The 25561-nt window shown below is 60.0% G+C and overlaps 2 protein-coding genes across 5 annotated transcripts in view; both read left to right on the forward strand.

Annotated features, from left to right (window-relative positions):
• Positions 1-3003: 3003 nt before the first annotated feature.
• Positions 3004-9518, forward strand: SFTPC (surfactant protein C). Of its 2 annotated transcripts, none has more exons than XM_055144798.1 (7): positions 3004-3088; positions 7224-7328; positions 7978-8136; positions 8287-8409; positions 8656-8766; positions 9024-9170; positions 9339-9518. In XM_055144798.1, the coding sequence occupies exons 2-6, from the start codon at positions 7287-7289 to the stop codon at positions 9159-9161; spliced, it is 573 nt and encodes a 190-aa protein (XP_055000773.1). In that variant the 5' UTR covers positions 3004-3088; positions 7224-7286; the 3' UTR covers positions 9162-9170; positions 9339-9518. The 2 variants fall into 2 exon arrangements, with proteins under 2 accessions (XP_055000773.1, XP_004610154.1); XM_004610097.3 differs by lacking the exon at positions 3004-3088 and adding an exon at positions 6683-6718.
• A 581-nt stretch (positions 9519-10099) lies between these two features.
• BMP1 (bone morphogenetic protein 1) overlaps positions 10100-25561 on the forward strand; it is a 40754-nt gene continuing 25292 nt past the window's right edge. For 2 of the 3 annotated variants that reach the window (XR_008631082.1, XM_055144757.1), the window contains exons 1-8: positions 10100-10512; positions 17336-17449; positions 20988-21152; positions 21245-21362; positions 21648-21826; positions 22471-22576; positions 23800-23924; positions 24305-24420. Coding sequence is in view for 2 of the 3 variants with exons in the window: in XM_055144757.1 (XP_055000732.1) it covers positions 10350-10512; positions 17336-17449; positions 20988-21152; positions 21245-21362; positions 21648-21826; positions 22471-22576; positions 23800-23924; positions 24305-24420 (1086 nt within the window). In the remaining variant the exon portion in view is untranslated. The remainder of the gene's footprint in view (positions 10513-17335; positions 17450-20987; positions 21153-21244; positions 21363-21647; positions 21827-22470; positions 22577-23799; positions 23925-24304; positions 24421-25561) is intronic. The other variant, XM_055144756.1, reaches the window with a different exon arrangement.

Consider the following 25561-nt stretch of genomic DNA (forward strand, 5'->3'; position numbering starts at 1 on the left):
CACTGGGTGACACACACACACACACACACACACACACACACACACACAAAAAGGGTGTGTTACAATAGGCTTATTATTACTATTTTAAAATTCAATTTGATTTTAATTTTTTAAATTTATTTTTTAATTAGTGAGTCACAGTGAGGGTACAGTTACAGATTCACACATTTTTGTTCTTGTTTTTCCCTCATGCAATGTTTAAGAGCCCATCCCTCCACCAGTGTCCATTCTCCACCACCAATGAACCTGGTATCCCTCCCACCTCCCCAGTCCCATCCCCCTACCCCACCCCACCTCTGTGTCGGGGCACTCCAATTTGATATCTCTCTTTCCTTTTGGGTGTTGTGGTTTGAAATAGGGGTATTGAGTGGTCATCCCATTCAGTCTCTAGTCTACTTTCAGCATGCATCTCCCTTTCTGTGCAGGATCTCCAATCACATATTACTTGGTGTTCCCTTCTCTATCTGGGATGACTTTCCCCCAGTGTGTGAGGCCAGCTTCCAAGCTATGGAGCCAACCTCCTAGTATTATATACTACCATTCTTAGGTATTAGTCTTGTACTCTGTTGTTCTATATTCCACAGATGAGTGCTATCTTTCTATGTCTGTCCCTCTCTTTCTGGCTCATTTCACTTAGCATGATACTTTCCATGTTGATCCACTTATATGCAAAGTTCATGACTTCATCCTTTCTAACAGCTGCATAGTATTCCATTGTATAGATGTACCAAAGTTTCTTTAACCAGTTGTCTGTTCTCGGGCACTTGTTTTTTTTCCCAGATTCTGGCTATTGTAAACAGTGCCGCGATAAACATATAAGTGCAGATGTCATTTCGACTATACTTTTTTGCTTCTCCAGGATATATTCCCAGAAGTGGTATTGCTGGATCAAATGGAAGCTCAATTTCTAATTTTTTGAGAAGCGTCCATATTGTTTTCCAAAGGGGCTGGACCATTCGGCATTCCCACCAGCAGTGTAGAAGGGTCCCCTTTTCCCCACATCCTCTCCAACAGTTCTTTTGGATGTGTGCCATTCCAATTCGATTTTAAAATGTCTCCCTTCCTTTTACAATTATTTGGAACACCACAGAATCATGCCCCATTGGTGGTGGTGGCTTGTGGGCTCCAGGGTCCCCATGGCCACACCCCGGGTCACTCTCAGCACTGGAGAGCTAACTGGTGGCCTCTTGCATGCTCTTCTAGGGAGCTCTCACTCCTATTATTGCCATTTTGGTTTTGCTTGGTTTGGGGGCCATACCCGGTGATGCTCTGGGTTACTCTTGGCTCTGCTCAGTCATTACTCCTGGTGGTATTCAGGGGACCGTAGGGGGTGCCGGGGATTGAACTCTGGTTGGGCACATGGAAGGCAAGCACCTTACCTGCTGTACTGTCTCCCCAACCCCTATTTGCTGCCACTTTCAAATCATGTGAGTTTCCCAGTAAATAGCAGTATGGCGAAGAGAATAGACGTTGTCTAAACAGACATTCTCCTGAGTTCTTGGTACTTTTTTTGAAGGGTATTTTTATAGAATCTGTGAGATAGACCCTTTAAAAACTGCTCATGATTAGGTTTCAGTCATGCAGTGTTCCAACACTCATTCTTCCACCAGTGTACGGTTCCCAGCACCAGTGTCCCCAGTTTGCTTCCCATCACCCCCACCCCACCCCCGCCCTGGCACTTTCCTCCTCCTCCTGCTCGTCGTCCTCTTCTTCTTCTTCCTCTTCTTGTTCTTCTTGTTCTTGTTCTTCTTATTCTTGTTCTTCTTGTTCTTGTTCTTCTTCTCCTCCTCCTCCTCCTCCTTCTTCTCCTCCTCCTCCTCCTCCTTCTTCTCCTTCTCCTCCTCCTCCTTTTTCTTCCTCCTCCTCCTCTCTTCTCTTCTCTCCTGTCCTCTCTTCTCCTCTCCTCTCCTCTCTTCTCCTCACCTCTCCTCTCCTCTCCTCTCCTCTCCTCTCCTCTTCTCTTATCTTCCCTTCTCTCTCTCTCTCTCTCTCTCTCTCTCTCTCTCTCTCTCTCTCTCTCCATTTCCTCCTTTTGGGCATTACGGTTTGCAATACAGATACTGAAAGGTTTCAGGTATATCCTTTTTTTTTTTTTTTTTTTTGGTTTTTGGGTCACACCTGGCCATGCACAGGGGTTACTCCTGGCTCTTCACTCAGGAATTACCCCTGGCGGTGCTCAGGGGACCATATGGGATTCTGGGATTCGAACCCGGGTTGGCCGAGTGCAAGGCAAACGCCCTACCTGCTGTGCTATCGCTCCAGCCCCCTCAGGTATATCCCTTTACCTACTTTTAACACTCAGTTCTTGTCCAGTGTGATCACTTCTAGCTATCATTGTCATCCCGGTTCCTTCTCTATCTTACCTATCAGTCACCCCCCCACACATACACCTGTGGCTGATTCCAACCATTGAGCGGTCCTCCTAGTCTCTTTTTCCCCTGGCTGTGGATATTAGTCTTGAAAAATGAAGTCATGATTTGCCTATAAATGAATGGCCATGGAGGGCACGTTCTCAGAGTGTTCAGGGACTCCTGAGAGCAAAAAGTTTGAGAAGTTTGAGCCTCTTCTGTGTTTTCAGCCCACCCAGCCCCAGCTCAGGTGTGCTCCAAGGACTTGAAAGAACAGAACAGTGAAGCCTGAGGCCAGGAGCTGGATTTCCCGCCTCGTGCTGCTCCCACACGGGTCCCGGGAGCCCAGGTCTCTGGCTTTGCGGCTGCCCCAGCTGTCTCTGAACCCTGTCCATAAGGGCTCTCTGGCAGAAGTTTCAGCCCTGCATGGCTCCAGCCCCTGCCCTGAGTCTGACTTTCCTGGTCCCTGCCGGTCCCGCTGCCCCGATGCTCCCGGGTCAGTTTGTGAGAAGAGAAGCAGTCAGGGTGGGGAGGGTGACGGGGGGCAGCTGGGCCACTGTCTCCACCCGTCCCTGGCACGGCTCTGCCCAGCACACAAAGGGCAGAGTGAATCTTGTGCCTCCCTTGCAGCTGAGCATCTGAGAGCAAAGGAGAAGCGCAGACACAGGGACTGCTCCGGGCACATCACCACCCGTGAAGCGCAAGAGTTTAAGCCAGGGGTCGGAGAGACAGTGTCGCCGGTAAGCCTTGCTCACTGCCAACTGACATTCTATCGCTGGCACCCCATAAGTTCCCCCGGGCACCGCCAGGAGTGATTCCTGAACGTAGAGCCAGAAGTTACATTGAGCCCTGCCGTGTGTGACCCAAAAACCAACCGCAACCCCCTCCCCCCCCACACACACACCCACAAAGGAGTTGAAGCCTAAGGCAGACAACAAAGGGAGTGTTTGACCTGGGCCCTTTTCTTAGCCAGAGAGAAGAGGTGCCCTCGGGGTGAAGTAGGAGATGACAGAATGGACATAGGACCTGATGTTGTTGGATTGTCCCAACAGAGGAAACCCGACGGGCAGAACTAGTCCCATTTCACGCATGAACGCATAAGGCTACAGAGGCAGAATCACTCACTCGCTCCCGGGCCCAGGGCCAGCCAGCCAGGCAGCGAGGCTGGCGCACACCAGGCCACGGCCATCGGCTGCGGCCAGGAATCCCCTCCGGTTTGGGGGACAGTGAATGGCTGAATCGGATACATGGGTTTCAGGGCTCAGTGTGGCAGCGGGTGGGAAGCAAAGAGAGGGTGCCTGTGGTTAAGAACGATCCAGGGGTAAGTGGCAGGTGGCCATGTGGCCCGGAGGCTGGAGGGCCCTGGGGAAGGCACAGAAGGACAGGGACCCCTGGCCAGAACAGAGGCGTTGCCCTCGACTCCCTCTGTCTTTAGGGAGTGAGCTGGAGAAGGGCTTCCTGGAGCAGAAACGGCAGAAGGGAAGGCTAAGAGGGAGAAGGAGCCACAGCCGCTAGGAACCTCTCCAGTGTGGGGGCAGGTGACAGCTCTGCGTGCCCCCCAGCTTCCTTCAGGCTTCCCCGAACTTCTTCTTTTTTTTTTTTTTGCTTTTTGGGTCACACCTGGCGATGCACAGGGGTTACTCCTGGCTCTGCACTCAGGAATCACCCCTGGCCATGCTCAGGGGATGCTGGGATTCGAACCAGGGTCGGCCGCGTGCAAGGCAAACGCCCTACCCGCTGTGCTATCGCTCCAGCCCCTTCCCCGAACTTCTGTCCGGCTAGTGCCAGCATCGGAACCCCTTGACGAAACCTGAGGGCACCTTCCCTTTCCCCCACCTCCAAACCGGTAAGCAGACGAGTTTAAGGAAGACAAAGCAGAACTGCAGAGATAGCTCAGAGGTCAGGGGTGCACTCCTGACATCCACCTGGACCCAGACTCACCCCCAGCACAGGGTACTGCTAGTGGTCCCCAACCACTGCTCCCATCAGAGTCGTGACAGGGGCGAGCATTGAACTCTCTGGCCTGGCCCGCTGTATACTGCTGTGATTGGCTCACAGGCCCCTGAGCACTGCCTCCGAGGTCCCCTCCAAAAAGAAGAAATCAGGGGCCGGAGTGATAGCACAGTGGGTAGGGTGTTTGCCTTGCATGCGGCTGACTCAGGTTCGATCACATATGCCCCTGAGCACCGCCAGGAGTAATTCCTGAGTACAGAGCCAGGAGTAACCCCTAAACATTGCTGGGTGTGACCCAAAACACCAAAAAAAAAAAAAAAAGATGAAAGCAAAGCAAAGGAGCCAAGGCGGTGGTTCAGGTGGTGGTGGCCCCGAATCACATCCCTGGGGCCACAAAGTTTCCCAAGCACCCAGGATGCCCACCTCACACTGCCGGCAGGACATTGGTGCCTGGTGCCAGGCAAAATGCTGCCAGTTAGTTGTGCCCTTGAAAAAAGGATAGCAGAACTTAAAAAAGAAGAGCAAGCTCTGCAAAGCTTGTGAGAACTATAACGTATGGGCCGCGGGCACGGCGACTGAGGGCCCAGGGAACAGAGGGTTCTCTCTGAGAGCGCCCCTTTCCCCGCGCCAGTGGGGACAGCAAGCCCGGCTCACAATGCCCGCTCAGAAAGAGCCCCACAGCTGGACTGGGCGGCCCCCGAGATGCCCACAGGGATCCCGGGATGCCTGCACTTCTCTTTGGCGCTCCCACTGGCCGGCTGCCCACCTGGCTCGCGCCCAGTGCTCGTGAGTCAGCCCATCAATCCCAGTGTTGCCAGGACAACTGGGGGTGGGAGTGGGGGCCCTGGGCACTGCGGGCGGGCTGTCGCCTACATCTGGCACCTGCACCAGCTGAGGCCTCACATAGCTGACAGGGGGGCCGAGCCCCCCTTCTGCACACCGCCCCCCACCACTGAAGCTGCTGGGACTCTGGCTGCTAGGGGCTTAAGCAAATATTTAAAGGGGCAGCTGAGGGTGGGGGCAAACACTTGCCTCCCCTTCTGCTTCCCTGGGCCTCTCAGGGGCTCTCAACCGGATGCTCAGTTGTGAGGCAACCTTGAGGCTGAGAGCCCTAGTGGTCACAGGGGTGTTTGCCCGGACGAGAAAGTTGGGACCAGTACATGACTGAGGGTCGGGGTCAAGCTGTGGGGGTACAGGAAATGGGCTGAAGCCTAAGGAGAGTCAGGTGGGCAGCTCAAAAGAAGAGTGGGAAGGGAGGCTGAACGTTCTTGCTCATGGAAGTTAGAAGTTAGGGTTCAGTAAGGCAAAGCCACAGAGACGGCTTTGGGAGAAGAACTAATCACCGGTCCCTGTTTGGGTGCACAGCACCATCAGCACACGGTTAGGGTCAGGGGGATGTAAAAAGGGCCATACTGAGAGGCTGAGAGGCAGCCCTCACCCCTAGCAGTGGGCACATCCAGTCCCGGGCAAGGCCGGCCAGCCCTGTCAGGGGTTGCAGAGACGGTACAGAGGGCTGGAGCACAGGCTTTGCATGCTGGAGCCCTGGGTCCAATCTCTGACGCCACAGGGTCCCTTGACACAGAACCAGCAGAAGCCCCCCCAAAAAACTTAAAAGAAGCGTCAGACATGAACCTATGAATCTGTGGTCAACCACCCGCAGCACCTGTGCAGAGCAGCCCGAGGCCCTTGCAGAGAAACAGTTCTCCATTCCCTTGACTCAGAAACCCTCCAAAATTCACACCCAGCCAGAGGTGCAGAGTCAAGCTCACTTTAAAAATACTCACAGAACCACCTGAGCCTCAGTGGTCTATGTCTGAAAAGCCACCAGCATCTGAAGGACGTCACTTTCCGGAAGCAACGTGGAAGAGTTACAAAGGTGGTGTTTGAGCCCAAGTCTGACAGAGGGTCTGGGCACAGGGCGGAGAGCCCCGGGGGGTTGTGTGTTTCAACCGTGGCCTCTTTCAAGGCAGAGCGAACTCCCCCCTGGGTTCCTGGTAGAGTCTGGCCACGGGGCACCTCCAGGCAGACACAGTCCCCAGGGATGGTCCCAACCAGATAAGGGCAGATGGTTCTGAAGCCGGAAGAGGAGGCTGCACAGAAGAAGAAGGAAAAGATGTTCCAGGAAAAATCAAGGAGACCAAATGGAGAGCCGGGAAGATATCCAGCACAAAATAAATGCAAACAAAAACAGAAAGAAAAAAATAAAGAGGCCTTCACTTACACACAAGCCCTTCCTCTGCAAAAGAAAAAAAAATCCAAAACAACAACAAAACACCCCCCTTCCCCCCTCCTCCTCTCCCCCTCCACACACAAACTGCTTTAGTAAGTAAGAATTTATGACCAGAGGCGCCAGCTTTTAGGATCAGAAAGAGCAAGTCTGAGGTTGGGTTCCAGATGTGTGGGCGAAGGCAGAGCAGGTAGAGTTCTCCAGGGAAAAGCTGGCTGGTGCTCCCGCCGGCATCCCCTGCCCAGGGCCCCCCTGCCCAGAGCATGCCCCCTCTGTCTCCCTGCCCTGCCTTCTCACTCCCAGAGCTCATCCCCTACTGTGGGGTGGAGGGGGGAGCGTGGGCCAGTGGGGGAGGTCGGGGACCCTTGGCTCCCTGAGAGATCCGCCTGGCAGAAACACAGGGAAAGCCACAGGACTGAGGGGCAGGTGCCAGCAAGAAAGGCGGGCGTGCCAGGAAGACACCCACGGCGAGAGGTTCAGGTTGCCCAAGGGCAAGTGTGCTCAGCTCCCCTCTCTGCTCTCCACGCGGCCAGAAGGACTCAGGTGCCAGCCCCGAGGACCCTTAGGCGCTCTTGCAGCTGGCTTATCAGGGCTCTCATGGCTGGAGAGCCAGGAACAAACAGGTTTCAAAGCCAAGGGCTCCTCGGGCGGGCAGGGGCCGAGTCTTTCACCTCTGTCCCCTCTCTCTCCCCCAGCAACATATAAGACCCGCCCAGGTCACACCTGGGAGCCGAGGGGAGGACATCGCCTGCAGCAAGATGGACGTGGGTAGCAAAGAGGTCCTGATGGAGAGTCCGCCGGTGAGTGTGTGTGGGCGCGCACCTGTGCTGGGGTGCAGGGCTGTGTGGGTGCGGGGGCCCCGCCTCAGGGCCTGTGTCGGCATCACCAACCGGGGGCCTGTGCTAAGCTAGGCCAGAGGCCCTGTGGGAGATGGCCATGGCAGCCAACATGAGGTCAGTGAGCCGGGTGCAGAGAACAAAGGGGCAGTTAAGTCCCGAGGCAGATGCGGGGAGCTGTGCGAGAACGTGACCGCGGAGTCGGTTCCAGAGGAATGAGTGGTGTCCAGTGGAGCAGGACAAAGCAAAGGGTGGCAGAGAGGAGTACCAAGTGCGAAGGGAGAGAGCATGGATTTAGAAGGGGGGGGCGGGATAGAGGGACTGAATAAGACTGGAGTGCCGGGGCTCTTGGGGGAAAACAGCAGGAACCTGGCAAAGCAGGCTTTCCCGAGTCTAAAGGAGATCTTTATTCTTGGCAGCCAGATGCTTGTTGGGAGTCTAGTCCACCTTCTCCAGGAAGCCTTCCAGGATCTCCTCAGCCCTCCTTGTTACAGTCATAGCACCTGCTTTTCAGACTAGGAAGGGGGTGGGAGGAGGTCTAGCTTGTAGGGGGAGAAGAGGGGACACCCCCCAGGATCTCACACCTGTTTCCCCGCCTGCCCACCCACCTCAGGATTACTCTGCAGCCCCGCGGGGCCGGTTTGGCATCCCCTGCTGCCCGCTGCACCTCAAACGCCTTCTCATCGTGGTCGTGGTGGTGGTCCTGGTGGTCGTGGTGGTGGTGGGGGCCCTGCTCATGGGTCTGCACATGAGCCAGAAACACACGGAGATGGTGAGCAGGCCCGGGCTGGGAGGGCAGAGGGCGCAAGACAGGACACGAAGAGAGGCTGGGCGCGGGCACAGCAGCCTGCCCAAGGCCAGTGGAAGAGTGGGGGCAAGGTGGGCAAGTGGGGTTGCCAGGCAGCGCTGTGTCCTCCTCCAGGTCCTGGAGATGAGCATCGGGGGGCCGGAAGCCCAGCAGCGCCTGGCCCTGAGCGAGCGTGTGGGCACCACGGCCACCTTCTCCATCGGCTCCACTGGTCTGGCCGTCTATGACTACCAGCGGGTGAGTGTGCCCGGATCGCTCCCACCTGGGACCAGGGTGACGAGGTTGTGCCGGACCACCCAGCTGGGGCCATGTCTCCTCATCCCCGGCCCTTTGGTTCCTGGGTGGTGCCTGAACCCCATGAGTCCAGTCTGACTCCCTCCCATGTCCATCTGGTCCAGAGGAAAGTGGCCAAGAGTCAGGGTTGGGGGGTGTGCAAGGCAAGGTAGGCCCTCCAGAGTGAACTCCGGGGGCGTCTGTGCCCAGCTCCTGATCGCCTACAAGCCAGCCCCAGGAACCTGCTGCTACATCATGAAGGTGGCTCCGGAGAACATCCCCAGTATCGAGGCTCTCGCTCGGAAAATCCACAACTTCCAGGTGGGTGTGCCTGGAGAGGGGGCTGTGGGTGTCCGTCACCCCCTGGGTGCCAGGTGAGTGCCATCCCTTCCCTTCTCAGTACGCCCCCACCCCTGCCCAGCTGCTGGCCTAGCGGAGTCCACTCACCCCCCACCCCCCAGAGCCTTCTGATGTGAACACAGCCCCTCGTTCCTGGTGAGGAAACAGGGGCTCGGACAAACCCCTGCACAGGGCAGACAGAACTCCATCCCAGGCTTCAGCTCAGGTGCTCTTTCCAGGCCAAGCCGGAAATGCCGGCCTCCAAGCTGAGCCAGGAGGCAGGCAATGGCCCCGGCTCACCATCATCTGGGGACCTGGCCTTCCTGGGCCCCGCCGTGGGGACCCTGTGTGGGGAAGTGCCCCTCTTCTACATCTAGGACCTTCAGGTGAGTGCCAGGGTGGGAGGGGCGGGATTAGGCCACCCCACACTTGACAGACAGTGGGGGTGGGCTTCAGGGGGCCATCTGGGGTGCTCCAGGGAGGAAGGGTGTGCTGACTCCCCCCCACCCAGTCCCACCCTCACATAATAAAGAAAGCATTTCTTTGCTTCGCAGGCCCGTGGACGCCCCTAGAGGACAGTCAAGACCCCCCCTCCCATCCTTAGCAGAGGCTCTTTGACAGACCGACAGGAAGCTGCTGCTTCCCACACTGGGGGCCCAGGAAATGGGGGTGGGGGGTTCCTGTGCGCCCGGGGTTCCCACCACAAAGAATAAAGCAGCCCGATTGAAAACAAAGGGTGTCCCTCTTCCTTCCTCCCGCTGCCCTGCGTCCTGCGCGGTGGGAGCGGAAGGGCAGGGCCGCGGGGGAGCAGCGGAGGCCCAGGGAGTCGGGCCCCGGGACCGCGGGGCAGCGGTGGCCGCGATGCGCGGGCTTCAGGCGCCCCCCAGTGGTGTCCCCCAGAGGCCGAGGCGGCGGTGCCGAGGGACCGCGACGCGAGCGGGGAGCGAGCCGGGCGGCGGAGCGCGCGGGCGGGCGCGCGAGGGTCGGAGAGCCCGCGGGGGCGCGGGCGGAGCCGCGGGGCGCCCGGACGGTGGGCAGCTCCGGGGCTCGGGGGCTCGGGAGCGGCCGCCGCTAGAGGGCAGCTGGCGGGAGCGGCGGGCGGCCCGGCACCCCGGCACCCCGGCGCCCCGCGCCCCCGGCCCGGCCCGCGCCCCGCGCGCTCGGCCCCGGCCCCGCGCAGGGCGCGCCGCCTCCGGCTGGCTGGCCGCCGGGTCCCGGCCCGAGGGGGGCCGAGCTCCGGCCGAAAACCCGCCCTCCAGCGAGCTCATTTCCCTGGAAGGGGGGGCGGGCGGGCCCGGGCCGGGGAGCCCAGGCCGGGAAGGGGAGCGGGGCAGGCTGGGGGCGCCGGGGCCGCGGGCAGCCGAGCGGGCGGCCGAGGGGGCGGGAGACAGGAAGGAGGGAGCGAGCCGAGGGAAGGGGGAGAGGTAGGGAGAGCGCGGGGGAGCGGGAGGAGGGAGCGAGGGGAGCGCCTCCCCCTGCCTCCAGTCTCCGCTTCCCCTCCGGGCTCCCGCGTCCGGGCGCGACCCGCCGCCGCCGCCGCCGCCGCCCGCCCGCGCGCCCGCATCATGCCCGGCGTGGCCCGCCTGCCGCTGCCGCTGCCGCTGCTGCTGCTGCCGCTGCTGCTGCTCCCGCGCCCCGGCCGCCCGCTCGACTTGGCGGACTACACCTATGACCTGGGGGACGAGGACGAGCCGGAGCCCCTCAACTACAAAGACCCCTGCAAGGCGGGTAGGCGCCTCCCCGGCCGGCCGGCGGACTCCCCCGGGGTGGCCGGCGCGGGCCGCGCGGGGAGGCGCGAGCTGCTGGGGAGGGGGGGGGCGGGCGGAGGACGGTCCAGTGTGGGAAGCCGGGAGCTGCCTGGTTGGCAATGCCGAGGGGAACAAAAGAACGAGGGAGAGAGGGAGGGGAAGTTTGGGGGACTTGTAGCACCGAAGTTTCGCTGCTGTTGGCGGACGCGGCCGCCGCCTGTGCCGCTGGTCTCGCCAGGATCCCAGAAAGCGCCCCTGTCCCGGGAGAAACCTGCCGCCGAGGAAACTGTTTCTCTCGCAGGAAACTTTTCTAGCCGCGCGTTTGTGTGTGTGTGTGTGTGTGTGTGTGTCTGTGTCTGTGTGTGTGTCTGTGTGTATGTCTGTGCCTGTGTGTCTGTGTGTCTGTGTGCGTGTGTGTGTGTGTGTGTGTTTCCTCGGCTGCAGGACACTGGTGTTTTCCAGTCTGTCTGTCTGGGCTGCTCCGGAGGCACATCTGTCCCACGGTCTCCCCCTTCCCTGCCCCTAGGCCTGCACCCCCAGGGAACTAGCTGGTCTTCAGACACACACAGTCTAGGCAGAGAAAGTTTTCAAGGATTCTTTGAGCTCGAGCTCCCTTGGGCTCCCCAAGATAGCTGTCAAAGCCGGAGCAGCCAGCCCTAGAGGCCGCCTTTGGTGTGTGGGCCTCCCACCCCACAAGCCAGGTTGGGGTGCACGGCTGGAGGATACAGTTTAGATACTGCAGGACAGCCCCCCACATACACCCGGGAGGTACTTGGCTGAGGTCACAGCCCTTGACTCTGAGTGTGTGTGTGTGTGCACACGCATGCAGGTGGGTGCATGTGGGGATGTGTGTGCATGCGGGTGTGTGCATGTGCGTACAGGTGTGTGCAGGTGCCTGTGTGCATGCGGGGATGTGCATGTGCGTATTTGTGCGTGCTGGTGCACTTGCACTTGAGCTCTGTCACCCCTTTCAACTCCTGCTGCACTCAGAGGGGTCCTGCTTTTTGGACCAACCAGATGGCGAGTCACTGAGGGGAGGACCCGGGACAGGTCTAGGACACACTGTCTGGGACAAGAGCACTCAGGGCAGAGCAGAACCTTTCCGGCTCCTGGCCTGACTGCAGCCTGTCTTCACGGGCAGGGCAGGGCAGGGCAGCACACAGTTCCTGGAGTTCTGAGAGTGTCTGCAGGGTGGGGGAGAGTAAGGGGCTTGGGGGGAGGGGAGGGCCGCAGTTGTCACTCCCGTCCTGACACTGGGGACCCTTCTTTGGGGGGTTGGGATCACAGCAAACTGCAGGGAAACCCTTTCTCTCGAAGCTCCTGGGCTGGGTGTCAGCTGTCATCTTTCCCACTGGGCATGAGGCTGAGTGGACAGTAGCGGCTCTCGGGGCAGTCCTGGACCTTGGCTCCTTAGCTGGGCCTCCGCAGGCACGTGAATGCACACACCTGACCTTTGTTTTCTCACCTGTAAAGTGGTAATACTGGTAATTGGTCTCTAGACTTGGTGGTAAAGTGGAAATAAGAACATTTAGGAAATAACTTGAGTAACTCACAGTAAGCCCTAAATAAACGTTGGTCACCTACCCTTTGCTCTGTGCTTTGGACCCTTTCATTTCTACTCAGGGTGTAGGCTTGGTTTTCAGGGAAAGGGAGTGTCTCCCCGACCTGTCCCAGTCTCCCTTACTCACCCGCTCATCTGATGTACATTTCCCAGGCGCCTCATGTGCTGGCCTGACGTACTGAGACAGACGCTGGGAGAGGATGGGGCAGCTCTCCAGGGCTTGGAGTCCTGCAGGCCAGTAGCCAGCCACCAGTGATGATGTCAAGCGTTGTCTGGGGGCGGGGAGGGGGGAGGTTGGAGAGACATCATGGGGGTTAATGTGATTCTCTCGGACATGCTGACCCTGGTGCATTCACCAGCACCACATACGGTCCCCTAGGACTGCCAGGAGGGATCTCTGAGCACGGAGCCAGGAGTAAGCTCTGAGCACACCCTAGTGTGGTTCAGACCCCCAACCCCACCCCCAACTACAAGAGCCGGAAGCCCCCTGGCCCACAAACCCTTTGCTCCCTGCGGCAATCAGGTGGTAGAGGTGGAGAAACGGGTCACAGCCAATTTGAAAGCTTGGGGGTCTTCGTGGAGGAGGTAGGCTGAGTCAGAGTAGACGGGTTTCACTGCTAGTTGGAAGTGAGCCTGTGTTTCCAAGCCGAATGGGCTGTTTCCCAGACTTCCTACTCCCTGGGGCTTCATGGGGAGGCTGGTGGGGAGATGGGCCAGGCCTGGGGTGGTCCAGAGGCCACAGAGCCTGACCGGCTGGGCCTCAGGTGCCTTCAGGGCTCCCCCTCTGCAGCCCGGGGCAGCCCGGCTGCCTGTCCAGTGCAGCTTCCGACTCCGTTACCATCTCCTGCCTGCAATGGCCCCTTGCCCCTCAGGCCTGACCTGGCGCTGTCCGGACAGCACCCTGAGCTCCCCCTGCCCTGTGCCAGGGTGCGCATGAGGACTGTGGCATGGGGAAGGCCTCACGGGCCCTTCACTGTAGATAGCCCCTTGCCAGCTTGGTCGGTCCCTTGGTTTCTGTCCTACAGGGTAGACGCACCCCGCGAGCCCCAGAGGCTCCCATGTCTCTGGGTAGGCCAGAAAGGACAGCGGGCAGGCAGCCGCCCGAGCTGGGCTCACAGCTGCTTCCTCCAGGTGCATCTTGTGCCCTTCCTGGAGCTCGGAGCCAGCCCCGCTGTGCTGTGTGTTGGCTGGGCTGTCACGCCATCACGCCATCTCCTTCCCCGAGATGCCTCGCTCCTGTGGCTGCTCAGCCTGGGGCTCTGAGAGGGCCTGGGGGCAGGAGAGGCCACACTTGCTCCCTGGGAGGCCGCAGCCAGCCTGGTCCAGCCTCCCCGGGCTCATACAGCAGCGGCCTCAGGGGGGTCAGCGGGCTCTGGGGCTGGAGAAGCACCTCCTCCTCTCACCGCGTTCCCCTCAGACGGGGATGAGTCACCCACCACCTAGGCCCCTGCTCCCTGAGTCACCTTCTCTTTTAGCTGCCCCCAGGGAGGAGGAAGAGACTCACCACCTCCCTGGGCTTGGAGGGAGAGGACCAGGGACTCCCCGGGAGAAAGAACAGCCAAGAACTAGGGCGGAGGAGCGGGGAGTCTACTCCGTAGGCCCTGCAGGGGTGTCTGGGAATTGGCCAGCCTCTCTCCCTCTTCCCTTCCCCCTCTCCTGCTCTCCATCTCTCCTCTCCGCCCTTCTCCTTTTGAGGGTCTTTCCCTGGGCAGTGGGGAGGTGCACAGCTGCCTGTATGGAAACACGGCTTACACTGGGAAGGGGTTAAGTGTGTTTGCGCACATCTGTAGGTGGGTCACGCCCTGGTGGAGCAGGTGTGTTCAGCTGTGCGTGTGAGGCCCAAAGCCACCTTTCTCTTTTTTTCTATTTTCTCTTTTGGGTCACACCGGGTCATTCCCGGCTCTGCACTTAGGAATTACTCCTGGCGGTGCTCAGGGGGCCGTAGGGGATGCTGGAGATGGAACCCGGGTTGGCCGTGTGCAAGGCAGACGCCCTGTACTATCGCTCTGACATCACAGGGCCCGGTCTGTGATGCCAGCGGTGAGCCTCCAGCAAGCAAACAGCCTCTCCCCAACTCTGACCCAGGCAGGGCTGCTGGCAGGGCAGGACGAGCACCCGAATCCCAGCTGCTGCAGGGGAACTGGCAGACGGGCCGGCCCTCGGGCCAGCTCCCGACTGACCCGGCCCTGGCTCCCACGCATTCTTCCACCGTGACATCCCCGCGGCGGGCCCTGCCCTCTCCGTGGAGCTCGTGTGCTGTCGGTCCAGGGCCCCGTCTGGCCTGCGCTGCACCCGGCCCCCACCCCTGGGTTCTGCAGCGGAAACTCAGATGGTGTTTCTGAGCACTCGAGGGCTTCACCCAGCTGGAAAGCCAGTGGATGCACGGTGGAAAGATGGACCCGAGCTTGCAGGGTTGTAAGGGGGCGATACCCATCGTGAGCAGGAGTGGTGGGTGCCAGGTGCCTCTTGGTGGCTATTTTGTTTTGGCATGCCCGGTCCTCAGGCCCAGTTCCTGTGGTGCTCAGGGTCACTCCTGCTAGTGCTCAGATGGATCATGGGGTCCCGGAGGTTGAACCCGCTCACGCGCTGTGTGTGCCCAGCCCTCGGAGCCCTCTCCCCTGACCGGCAGGTGCTTTGCTGATAGGCTGCTTCCAAGCGAGAGCCCAAGAGACAGTTTCTCTTAGAAGCTCCTTTTTATGTGAGGCCAAGGGAGATACAGTTGGGTTTGTATGGCCTGTCAGCTAGTGGCAGCCAAGCTGAGATTCAAAGACAGGCCTGTCTGATACCAAAGCTAGTTCGCTGGCCTCGTCCAGCCGTGTGTGTTTGTGTGTGTGTAGATGGTGAGGCCCTTTGGGGGTGGGGTGGGAGGCGGTGCTGTGTGTGTGCAGAGGTGTGGGGCATTTGTGTAGCAGGTGCACACCTGTGCAGTGTGAGCAGGGAGGACCCCCCTGCTCCCACCCGGCTCCCCGGGAGAGAGCCGCCCAGTCCTTGACGAGGCCATCCTTGCACGAGAGCCGAAAAGCAACTTCTGCCGTTTCATCCATGAAGGGGCCAAGACCAGCGAGGAGGGCGTCTTCAGTGAGAATCTTTCTCAGGCCGTGGAAGATTCAGAGCCCCATAGCGGTTGGTGGCCTTGAGCAAGTCATTTCCTGTCTTCAGCCCAAGTGCTCTGATCTCTAAAATCAGGGAGGTAGGCTGGAAGCTAGCCACTCGCCACCGTCTCAGGAGCTGGGAATGGGACACTCCTAAGCAAATGCATGGGTGGAGAATGCTTTATTGGGCATGTCCGGGGTGGGCCAGGATGGGTGAGTTCACGCATGCGAAAGCTCTTCCCCACCTGGGAAAGCACCACGGAACTCTCCACGTCCTTGCCGCGGGACGCACTCTGCTGCCGGTCTGATGGGTTGGAGCTTGCAGTTGGTCTGTATGTGTTGGAGCTTGTACACGTGTGTTTTAAGGACTCCCTGTGACCACAGGCATCTTTTTTTTTTCTTTTTGGGTCACACCCGGTGATGCACAGGTGGGTGCAGTACTCCTGGTTCTGCACTCAGGAATCACCCCTGAACCATATGGGATGCTGGGAATCGAACCCGGGTCGGCCGTGTGCAAGGCAAACGCCCTACCTGCTGTGCTATTGCTGCAGCCCCACCAGAGGCACCTTTATTTGTGCTTGTGAATGTCTCTTTTTGTGGATGTATATTCACAAAATGGAGTCCACTGGAGGGCAATGAACTTGAGTGCAGTCCCCACTGGGCTGGGAACCAGGAGGCTGGAGTTACAGGCCCAGTGCAGTCTCAGCTAAGTCATGGCCCCGTGGGCCTCAGTTTCCTTATCTACAGGATGGAAGGTCACCCTGGGCAACTTCGGGAATCCTTTTTCCACTTTCTGCTGGTCCAGGTGTCCTCCCGTTTGAAGGAGTGTGTGTCTCTGGGAATGTGTTTGTAGGTCTGAAGAATATCGATGTGAACGATGTGTTATTTTACTGCACGCGTGTGTGGCGTGGCGTGACGTGGTGTTCAGTCTGCAGAGGGAAGGCGGTGCTTCCGCGTAGCGCTGTGTGTGCCAGTAGTGGGTGTGGAGAATACCACGTGTCTATAGGAACTCTGACCCCGTGTGTGTGTGTGTGTGTGTGTGTGTGTGTGTGTGTGTGTGTGTCCACCCAGTGGGCCATCTGGGGGAAAGAAACCTGTGTGCGAGGCCTCAAGGTTAAAACAATTTGTGTTTGCTGCCCGCCAGGCCTGGGCCGAGCTCAATGAGAAGCAGATGTGTCCCTGGGCGGAGCTGCAGGGAAGCTGCCCCACCTCCAGCCGGGCCTGGCTGCCCCCAGCCCAGCCCAGCCCAACATGAAGCACACATCTGAGCCCCTTCCAAAGAGCTCAGCCTTAGGCCTCAGCTCGCTCGCTTGCTCCTGGCCCCCGCATCTCAAAAACGCAGACAAAGTCGGCTGCAGCCCATCCCTCCTGAAGCCTCACTTCCCAGCTCTGCAAATCAAAATGACCCATTAGGGGGGATTCCCTTCCCCCCCCCACCTTTCATTATCCAGGGAAAGAACCTCAGAAATGGCTTTTTCTTTTCTCTCTCTCTCTCTCTTTCTCTTTTTTTTTCTCTTTGGATCACACCTGGCAATGCACAGGGGTTTTTCCTGGCTCTGCACTCAGGAATCAGTCCTGGCGGTGCTCGGGGGACCATATGGGATGCTGGGAATTGAACCCGGGTCGGCCGCATGCAAGGCAAATGCCCTACCTGCTGTGCTACTGCCCCAGCCCCAAGAACCCCAGAATTGGCATCCCCTTGAGAAGAGTGTGGTCCTTTCCTCCTGGCTGGGACGCTCCGCTGAGTGTCCTGGTGTCCGTCCCTCCCCTCCCCGGCCTGGAGCGCAAGGACACTGGGTGAGCAGTGTGAGTACGGCCCAGGGAAGACTTGTGTCCTCGTGTTCCCTCAGAGTCTCCGTCCCCATCTGGAATCTGTTGGTTTGTGTGTTGTTGAGGGTTGACCCCTTGGGAACAGGGGTCTCTTCTGTCTTGCGACTCATTAAAGAGCGCTCCCGGGCCAAGGTAGGCGCTCCCTCGGCTCGTGTCACGGAGCCGTGGCGTCAGCGGCACACCCAGGAGCATCTGGGAGCCGTGGGCCATCGGAGGCGTTTGGAAATTACAGTTGCTGAGTGGTTGCAGGCGGTGCTCCTGTGTCCGGGGCGCCTGGGCTGGGTAGGAAGGACTGACGGGCGTCTTCCTTTTCTCTCTAGCTGCCTTCCTCGGGGACATTGCCCTGGACGAGGAGGACTTGCAGGCCTTCCAGGCACAGCAGGCCACGACGCTCAGACAGCACGCCAGCCACAAGGCTTCCATCAGAACTGCAGGTACGGGGCTGGCGCCATAATGCAGCGAGTACAGGGTTGCCCTTGCACGCGGCTGAGACGAGTTCGATCCTTGGCATCTCCTAGGGTCCCCAGACCTGCCAGGAATAATTTCTGACACAGAGTCAGGAGTAACCCCTGAGCATGGCAGGTGTGTCTCCCCCTTCCCATCCCCCCAAAAAATCCAAAAAAACAACCAGAGAAACCCTTTACACCCACTGTACCCAGTGGGTGTAAGCCAGCCCTCCTATGGCCCAGAAATGAGTCCCAGCAGTGGGGGGAACAAGAAACCTTCCTGTTCCCAGCCAGGCCCTCCCAGGCCAGGAGCTTGAACTCATTATTTGTCGTCCCTTGAGATCTCTCTCTTTTAAAAATTTACTGGAATTTTTTTTCTTAATTAATTCATAAGGGTGGTATGGCCATAGCACAGTGGGTAGGCCGTTTGCCTTGCACGCGGCTGACCCGGGTTCGATTCCTCCGTCCCTCTCAGAGAGCCCGGCAAGCTACCGACAGTATCCCGCCTGCATGGCAGAGCCTGGCAAGCTCCCCGTGGCATATTCGATATGCCAAAAACAGTGACAAGTCTCACAACGGAGATGTTACTGGTGCCCGCTCGAGCGAATCAATGAACAACGGGATGATAGTGCGACAGTGCGGCATTAATTCATAATAGTTTGGGTAGTGTGTTTACACTGGCGTTAACCTTTGTGGTCTTGCTGTCCATAGTCCTTGCAATCCCTTTGCCCCTCTCCCAGAGGGGCAGCAAATGTAGACATACCTGGAGCTGAGAACTGAAATTTGTTTTTGAAATTTGAAATTTGTTTTTGAAAATTTGCTTACAGTTTACAAAGGAATGTCAAAGCATCCTCTTACCTTGATGGGTCATAACCACCTAGATGCCGGAAGGCTGCTGCTCTGCAGACACCACCGCTGGGGTCCGAGGGTGTCGGGATTTGCCTGGCATCGCCAGCTAGCCAGAGCAGAGTTGGGACCACCTCCCTCCCACCGAACCAAGCCTCTCACTCCAAACCTGAGCTTCTGCTCGACAGTCTCCGGGCTCTCTGCTGCTCCTTCTGTGCAGGCTGAGCCCCTTCAGAGCCCAGCTGCAGTCTTACTTGATTATGCCCCGACACGACCCTTTCTGTGCTCTCTCTTCTCCGTATTCCCTGTTAGCCTGCCTCCCTCCCTCTCCCTCTCCTCCTCTCCCTTCCTGCCACACCCAGCGGTGCTCAGGGGCTGTTCCTGGCTCTGTGCTCAGCAGTGATCCCTGGCAGGGCTTAGGGGGCCCATATCATGCTGGGGATTTGTGCCCTGCGTCCTGTGCTGTCTCTGGCCTGACCCCGCGGGTCTGCACTCATCACATCATGTCGCAATCCTTTTCCTTTATGCTCCGTTTCCTGGCTCAACTCTGTGATCTTCAAGAACACGGATGGATTTTTCTAGTCCCGGGTGTGGCCACGCAGCAAACAACTCGTCTGGCATTGTGGAGTGGGCAAGGGGAGGGACAGTGAATGCCTGGGCTGGGTCAGTCCTGGGTCTGTCCCCAGCAGGGCTCCCTTTGCCAGAGGGCAGGGATTCTCACCTGGGTGCACCCGAGTGGGAGCTGGCAGCTGCAGGGTGCTGGTGTGGACACGAAGTCCACGAAGGGGCAGCCATCCTGGAGTAGCTGGCAGTGGCGGGGGCCTGGTGGCCTGCAGTGAGGCCTAGGAGAGCGTGTGGAGGAGGGGGGACACAGTCAACCCCAGACCCACCTTTTTCTTTTCTTTTTTCTTTTCTTTTTGGGTCACACCTGGCAATGCACAGGGGTCACTCCTGGCTATGCTCTCAGGAATCACCCCTGGCGGTGCTTGGGGGACCATTTGGGATGCTGGGGATCGAACCCGGGTCTGCCGCGTGCAAGGCAAACGCCCTACCCGCTGTGCTATTGCTCCAGCCACCCCCTTTCTGGGGGCGTCTCCCAAGTGGTGCTGGAGGCCCCAGGGACTGCTTCTGATGATTCTCACCCCACTGCTGCTTTGGGACCACTGTGGTGCTGATGGTGTTTGGGGGCCGGGGGGTGCCAGGAAGCAAACCACGAGGCCTTTGCTTGCCAGGTAGTAGCCCGTGGAGCATGCACTGTAGCCCTTGGAGCATCTCTGAGCACCGCCATATTTCCTCACATGTCAGCTGTGCGCGTGGCATTTGCCCAGACACCCCAGAGAGTCACTGTGTCCCGTGAGAGCAAACACTGGGGGCAGCTGAAAGAAGACATTCAGTCCTGTGTCTGTGGGTTCACCAGTCGGGGCTTGCGTTAGATGAGGAGGGCACGTTTCCCGGGTCCTAGGGCAGGAGGAGAGAGTCCAGCAGGGGGTCCCGGGGCAGGGGCGTTCTGGTCTGTGTCCTTCCATTAGGACACTCACTGGGAGAAGAGGGGAGTGGCCAGCGAGGCCTCTGCATGCTCGTGTGAAGCGTGCTCGCTCTCCTCGAATCCACCGAGGGGCCGCAGCTTCCCCCACAGGAAGCCGGCACGCCCCTGCCTCGTGTCCTGAGCTCTGGGGGAGGCTCTGGCCACCTGCACTCAGGCTGGAAGTGTGCGCTGGAACATGCAGGAATGACCACAGGCCACTGCGTCACATTGGGGGCCGGGTGCTGCAGCCTCTGGGTAGAAGCTGGGCGATGTTGCTGTGGCCAGAACTCTGCCCTCGGCCTGCGGTAAAGCCTACTGGATTGTGGGGCGTTTCACTCGACGTCGCGGTTTCTAGGCACACCCCCACCCCGCGTGGAGTGGGACTCCGGTTTGGCTTTTCCACTGAGTCAGTTCTGGCTCTTCTTGGCGGTGACTCTCTGGAGGCTGCGTGAATGCTGAGCCTCGAGGCAGCACAGGCTGAGGGTCCACGTTGGCACGGGCACGCCGGTGCAGAGCCCTGCCATTCGTGTGTTTCTGCTGCGGTGCCCTCTTTTAATACCCACTTGGCTCCTTGACCCAGGCCCCTGGCTGGCGGCGTGGCAGCGCCCTGCAGGAGCTTGATCAGTGTGCCAGCCTCTTTGGCCATGTCACCGCCTTCTTCACTTGGGTGGTGAACCCTGGGCAGCATTCAGCACGGCTGAGACACAGAATGCAGGGCTGGAGAAAGAGTTCAGTGGCCCGCGCACATGCTTTGCATGCGGGAGAGACCTCTGTTTGGTCAAGCGAGAGCTGGGAGTAACCGAGCAGCCACTGCTGGGTGTAGCCGAAAACCAAACCAAAAATGCACAACATGCAAAAACATGGTGGTCAAGAGACGGTGAAAGACACTTACGTGTGGTGGAGTAGCTGAAGGAAGTCGGTCTTCATCCTGGCCTTCCTCCCTCTCCTCCCACGCAGCCGTGCGTCTGCACCTTTAGGGACTCTGGCTTCGCCCTTTCCTACACATGCCAGCAAATGACCTTCAAGAGCCAAGGCCCCTGAGTTCCACTGACTGGTACTTTTCCGCTGCCTCCACTCATGGGGACTGTTCCCAGCGGTCTGCCCTCTCTTCCCCTCCTCTCCCTTGCTCCCATCGTCTCCCTCTTCCAATCCCAGGGAACTCCTCTGCCCCGGACAGCCAGAGCACCACGGGGCGACCCCCGCGGAGAAGCCCGGGGAGGCGGAGGAGCCGACCCCGCAGCCGGCGAGCCGCCACGTCCAGGCCAGAGCGCGTGTGGCCGGATGGGGTCATCCCCTTTGTCATTGGGGGCAACTTCACTGGTGAGCATGGTGATGGGCGGCACTGGCCGGGCCTGGAGCCATCTGCCCTGGGCAGAGGGGCGCTGACCACTTGGCACCCTTGGTCCTGGCAGGCAGCCAGAGGGCAGTGTTCCGGCAGGCCATGAGGCACTGGGAGAAGCACACCTGCGTCACCTTCTTGGAGCGCACGGACGAGGACAGCTATATCGTGTTCACCTACCGGCCCTGCGGGTGAGCAGGGGCCCCTGGACACCGCCCTCGGCCCGCGCCCCCCACCCCCGTGCTGGGCACCGTGCCATCAGACCCCCTCCTGCTGCTGCTGGGGACCTCTCCCCCCACCCCCTGCGCCACTGTGCCCCCAGACGTGCCCGTGACCCCGCCGTGCAAGCTGAGGGTCTCCATCTCAGCCCCCTCCCTGCCCCCACTCCCCTGCCCCCCTGGCAGCCTCGCCCGGCCCCTGAGTGGATGCACTCCCCCAGCTCGGGACCACCCCCCTGAGCTGGCCCCGCCCTCCAGGTGCTGCTCCTATGTGGGTCGCCGTGGTGGGGGCCCCCAGGCCATCTCTATCGGCAAGAACTGTGACAAGTTCGGCATCGTGGTGCACGAGCTAGGCCACGTCATCGGCTTCTGGCACGAGCACACGCGGCCTGACCGGGACCGCCACGTCTCCATCGTGCGCGAGAACATCCAGCCAGGTGGGTACCACCACCCCGCTCCAGCACGGGCCCCCCTGGTGGCGGGGTGGGAGGAGATGCTGCTTCGGGAGCCCCACCTTGCCGGCTGAGGAGGGGGGCAGCACTCAGAGCTGGAGCCCAGGCTGGCCCCGACAGCCCCACCCCAGCGCATCCCCTCTGGAGCGGAGCGTGGGGCAGGCTGGGCCTTGCGCCTGGCCACCCTGTCTACAGTGGCCTCTGGAGGGGGGGTCCCTGGGAGGCTCTGCCTCGGCCCTTCTCTCGCCATCCTGACCCTCTGCTCTCCGCCTCTGCCGTCCTTTGAGGGGTCTCTCTGCTCCCCGCACCCTCCCCCAAGCCTCCCTGCACCCTCCCCCAAGTCTCCCCGACTCTTCAATGCCTCTGTCTCGCTCTGGTTCTAGAAGTGGCCCTTCCTCCCCACACTCCCTTGAGCCTTCTCTCCAGCAAGTCCTCTCACCCCACCCTCTGCTGAACAGACTCTTCTAGAGACCCTCCCCTCCCCTCAGACTCCCCTTGGCTACTCCCTGGACCCTCAGGTAGGGGGGCAGCTCTGAGGCCTGGGGAGGACCCCGTTCCCGCCCTGGAAGGTGGCACTGCCGTGCATGGACCGCCGCCCCCCTCCCCCTTCCCCCGCCTGGTCTTCGCAGGGCAGGAGTATAACTTCCTGAAGATGGAGGTGCAGGAGGTGGAGAGTCTGGGAGAGACCTACGACTTCGACAGCATCATGCACTATGCTCGGAACACGTTCTCCAGGTGAGGGGTGCGCCCAACCTCACAGGGTCACAGGGCAGCCCCGCCCTGCCCTCTGCGGCCGCTCGCCCGCCTGCTGGACTTAGTGCCCAGGACAGGATCCACACGCAGAGGGCCGTGGTCTTCCTCAGAGCGTCCGGGTGGGCCGGGGGGCACAAGCCCAGGTGCTCACTGAGAGGTGTGCTCCAGCTCGCTCGGCCCAGCCCCGCCGGGTGCTCTGTCAGCCGGACGAAGGCGGCGTGGGGGTGCATTGCTTGAACCAGTCACCCCCTCTGCGCACTGGTCTGTGGCTGGAACTGGCTGGTTTGAACTCTCTGGCTCCTGCCCTGGTGGCCCCCACCCAGAGTTCACACGCGCACACACACAGCTCCTCTGGCTTCGGATTCCCAGGAGTCACAGGCTGAGCTCCCCCCACCCCCCGCCCCGGCTCCATCCCTCCTCAGCTTTCTCTCCCAGGCTGCCCTTCCTCCCCCACTGTCCCTCTGCCCTCCCCTCCCTGGCCAGACGCTCCCTCTAGACCCACTTCCTGCCTCCCCTCTGCGGGTTGACCCAGAGAAGGGTGGTGAGGTCATTCCACAGTCCCACAGCCCCCCACGGAACCACCGGGCTCCACCCAGCCCTGGTGACTCAGGCGCAGGGGAGGGCAGAGGGCGAGGGCTGCCTGTTTGCCCATCGCTCTGCTCCCCCCTCCACCCCGACAAACACAGGGGTTCGCAGGGAGCTGCCGGGCGGGTGGGGGGCCGTGGCCACTGGCAGATTGGGAGCTGGCCGAGCTGGCCCATGGTCTGCTGTGGTCACGGTGGAACCGGCCCATTGGCCTTGCCCCAGAGACCGTGGGCAGCAGCTGCTCCCAAAAGGGGGGCATGGGCCATGGGGACCCCCGAGTGGGAGATGGTTAGTGCCAAGTCAGCGGGGGCTGGGGGCAGCAGCAGATATCTTGGGCTCTGCAGGGATCCCTTGGGTGTCCACTGGGCGTCCAGTGCATGATGAGCTGTGTCCCTGACTGCCCAGAGTGTGGCCAGGTCTCCCCCGGTGCCTGGTGTGGCTGCCACGGAGCAGGGTGGCTACTGGTCAGTGGGCAGCGTAATGACAGGGTGAGGAGTCTCCGCCCGGCCCTGACCATGCTGAGGAATGTCTGGGCCTGGCAGGGTCACGACCCGGGGTGCACATGGGCAGCAGGCCCCCCCCCTCCTGCAGACTCACCCTCTCGGCCTTTTCCTTCTCAGGGGCATCTTCCTGGACACGATTGTCCCCAAGTATGAGGTGAACGGGGTGAAGCCTCCCATCGGCCAGAGGACGCGGCTCAGCAAGGGGGACATCGCTCAGGCCCGCAAGCTCTACAAGTGCCCAGGTCCGGGCGGGAGCTGGGAGGCCAGGGGCAGGGGCCGGGCCCTGAGGGCAGCCAAGCCAGGGTCAGGCCCAGAGTGGACCAGATCAGGGGGTGGTGAGATAACGAGGCCATTTACGAGGGGATTGGGAGGCGGTGGGGGGTGGGGGGACCTGAGCGATGCTTAAGGGATGACGTCCTTCGAGGGACCTCGGCCTTAACTCCGGCTTGCAGCCTTGCAGCCCCGCTGGGCTCTGGGCGGAGGTAGCCGGGCGGTGCTGGACGGAGGAGAACGTGCAACTCCAGGGGTGCCCAAGGATTGCAGGGCTCAGGGAGGCACAGCCCAGAGGTTGGGGGTTGGGGGGGCAGCAGTCAGAGACCCAGCCATGCCCTTTCCTCGACAGCCTGCGGAGAGACCCTGCAAGAAAGCACAGGCAACTTCTCCTCGCCCGAGTACCCCAACGGCTACTCGGCCCACATGCACTGCGTCTGGCGCATCTCCGTCACGCCCGGGGAGAAGGTAACGGGGGAGCCGGGAGGGGGTCGGGGGAGCCGAGAGGGGGTCGCTGTGGTGTGAATGAGCTCCCTGCAGAGAGGTGCTGCGCCAGCCCCCCCCTGCACCCCCCACCATCCCCCTCCAGCCTTCTTCCCGGCTTGCTGTCGAAGTGACCGAGGAAGGTGACCTCAGCCAGGCCATTCTGTGGCAGCGCATCTCAGACCCACTAGCCTTCCGGGCGGAGTCCAGAGCTCTCCCGCCCACCCCACAGTGGCCATGTCCCTCGCCATGGGCTCTGGGGTCAGGCTTGGTGCTTTAGGGCCAGTGCAGTTCCAGCTGGTTCCGTTTTTGGGGGCCTGCATTTGAGTCCAGAACCTCTCATGGCCCTTTCGAGTCCAAATTCTAGCCCTCGCAGCGTGTAAGTGCCCCTCTGCTGTGGGCTCCTGGGCTCAGCACACCTGTGGGGCCTCCCAGACCTGCCCCTGATCAAAATTTAGACCAGGACCCGAGCCAGAACAGAGCCCAGAGCCCCCCAGCAAAGCCTGGCCCATTGCTTTGGGTGGGATGATTCCTCTGGCAGTGACACCCCTTTAGAGACACGGTTCCAATTACAGGACACCGCCTTGGTGTGGAGCACTGCCTCTCTGGCCGCCCCACGGTCATCCTTAGACCCCTGCTGAGGGATGTGGTTGGTTCGTGCTGAGTAGGTAGACGAGGGGCTTTACCAAATCAAAGCCACGCTTTCGTCATTCTGTGAAACCCCCTTGAAAGAATGCAAAGAGTTTGACATGCCTTGTGAGCCCAAATAGCTCCTAGCCATCAGCTCGTTCTTCGCTGAATGTTCCCAGACCTTCTGTTTAGTGGAGGATTGACATTCAAACTCAGTGGTTTGCAATTTCCAGAATCCACTCCAGACCCCCTCCCCCACAACACACACGTCATAGACTCACACCCACACCCACACACACGCACACATACACACATCCCTTTGGAAGGTTGGGAAAAAGTTTTGTTCGGAGTTCTCAAGATTACACGCACTGATCACATCTGTAAGTTATTTGGATGTTCTCTGATGTCATTGCTAAGCCCAAAGACAAAACCAACTTAAAGAGGTGTTCACTGCTTCTCCCCTCCCCGCCCCCCCGTAATACTGAATTTCCCCCCA

This window comes from Sorex araneus, chromosome 7, assembly GCF_027595985.1.
Source record: "Sorex araneus isolate mSorAra2 chromosome 7, mSorAra2.pri, whole genome shotgun sequence".
NCBI classification, from domain to species: Eukaryota; Metazoa; Chordata; class Mammalia; order Eulipotyphla; family Soricidae; genus Sorex; species Sorex araneus.

Bases quoted from the DNA above. Each gene is read 5' to 3' on its own strand.
- SFTPC (XM_055144798.1), top strand. From the start codon at position 7,287: ATGGACGTGGGTAGCAAAGAGGTCCTGATGGAGAGTCCGCCG. The intron at 8,137-8,286 runs GTGAGCAGGCCC...GTCCTCCTCCAG, and splicing joins GCCAGAAACACACGGAGATG to GTCCTGGAGATGAGCATCGG. The intron at 8,767-9,023 runs GTGGGTGTGCCT...TGCTCTTTCCAG, and splicing joins GGAAAATCCACAACTTCCAG to GCCAAGCCGGAAATGCCGGC.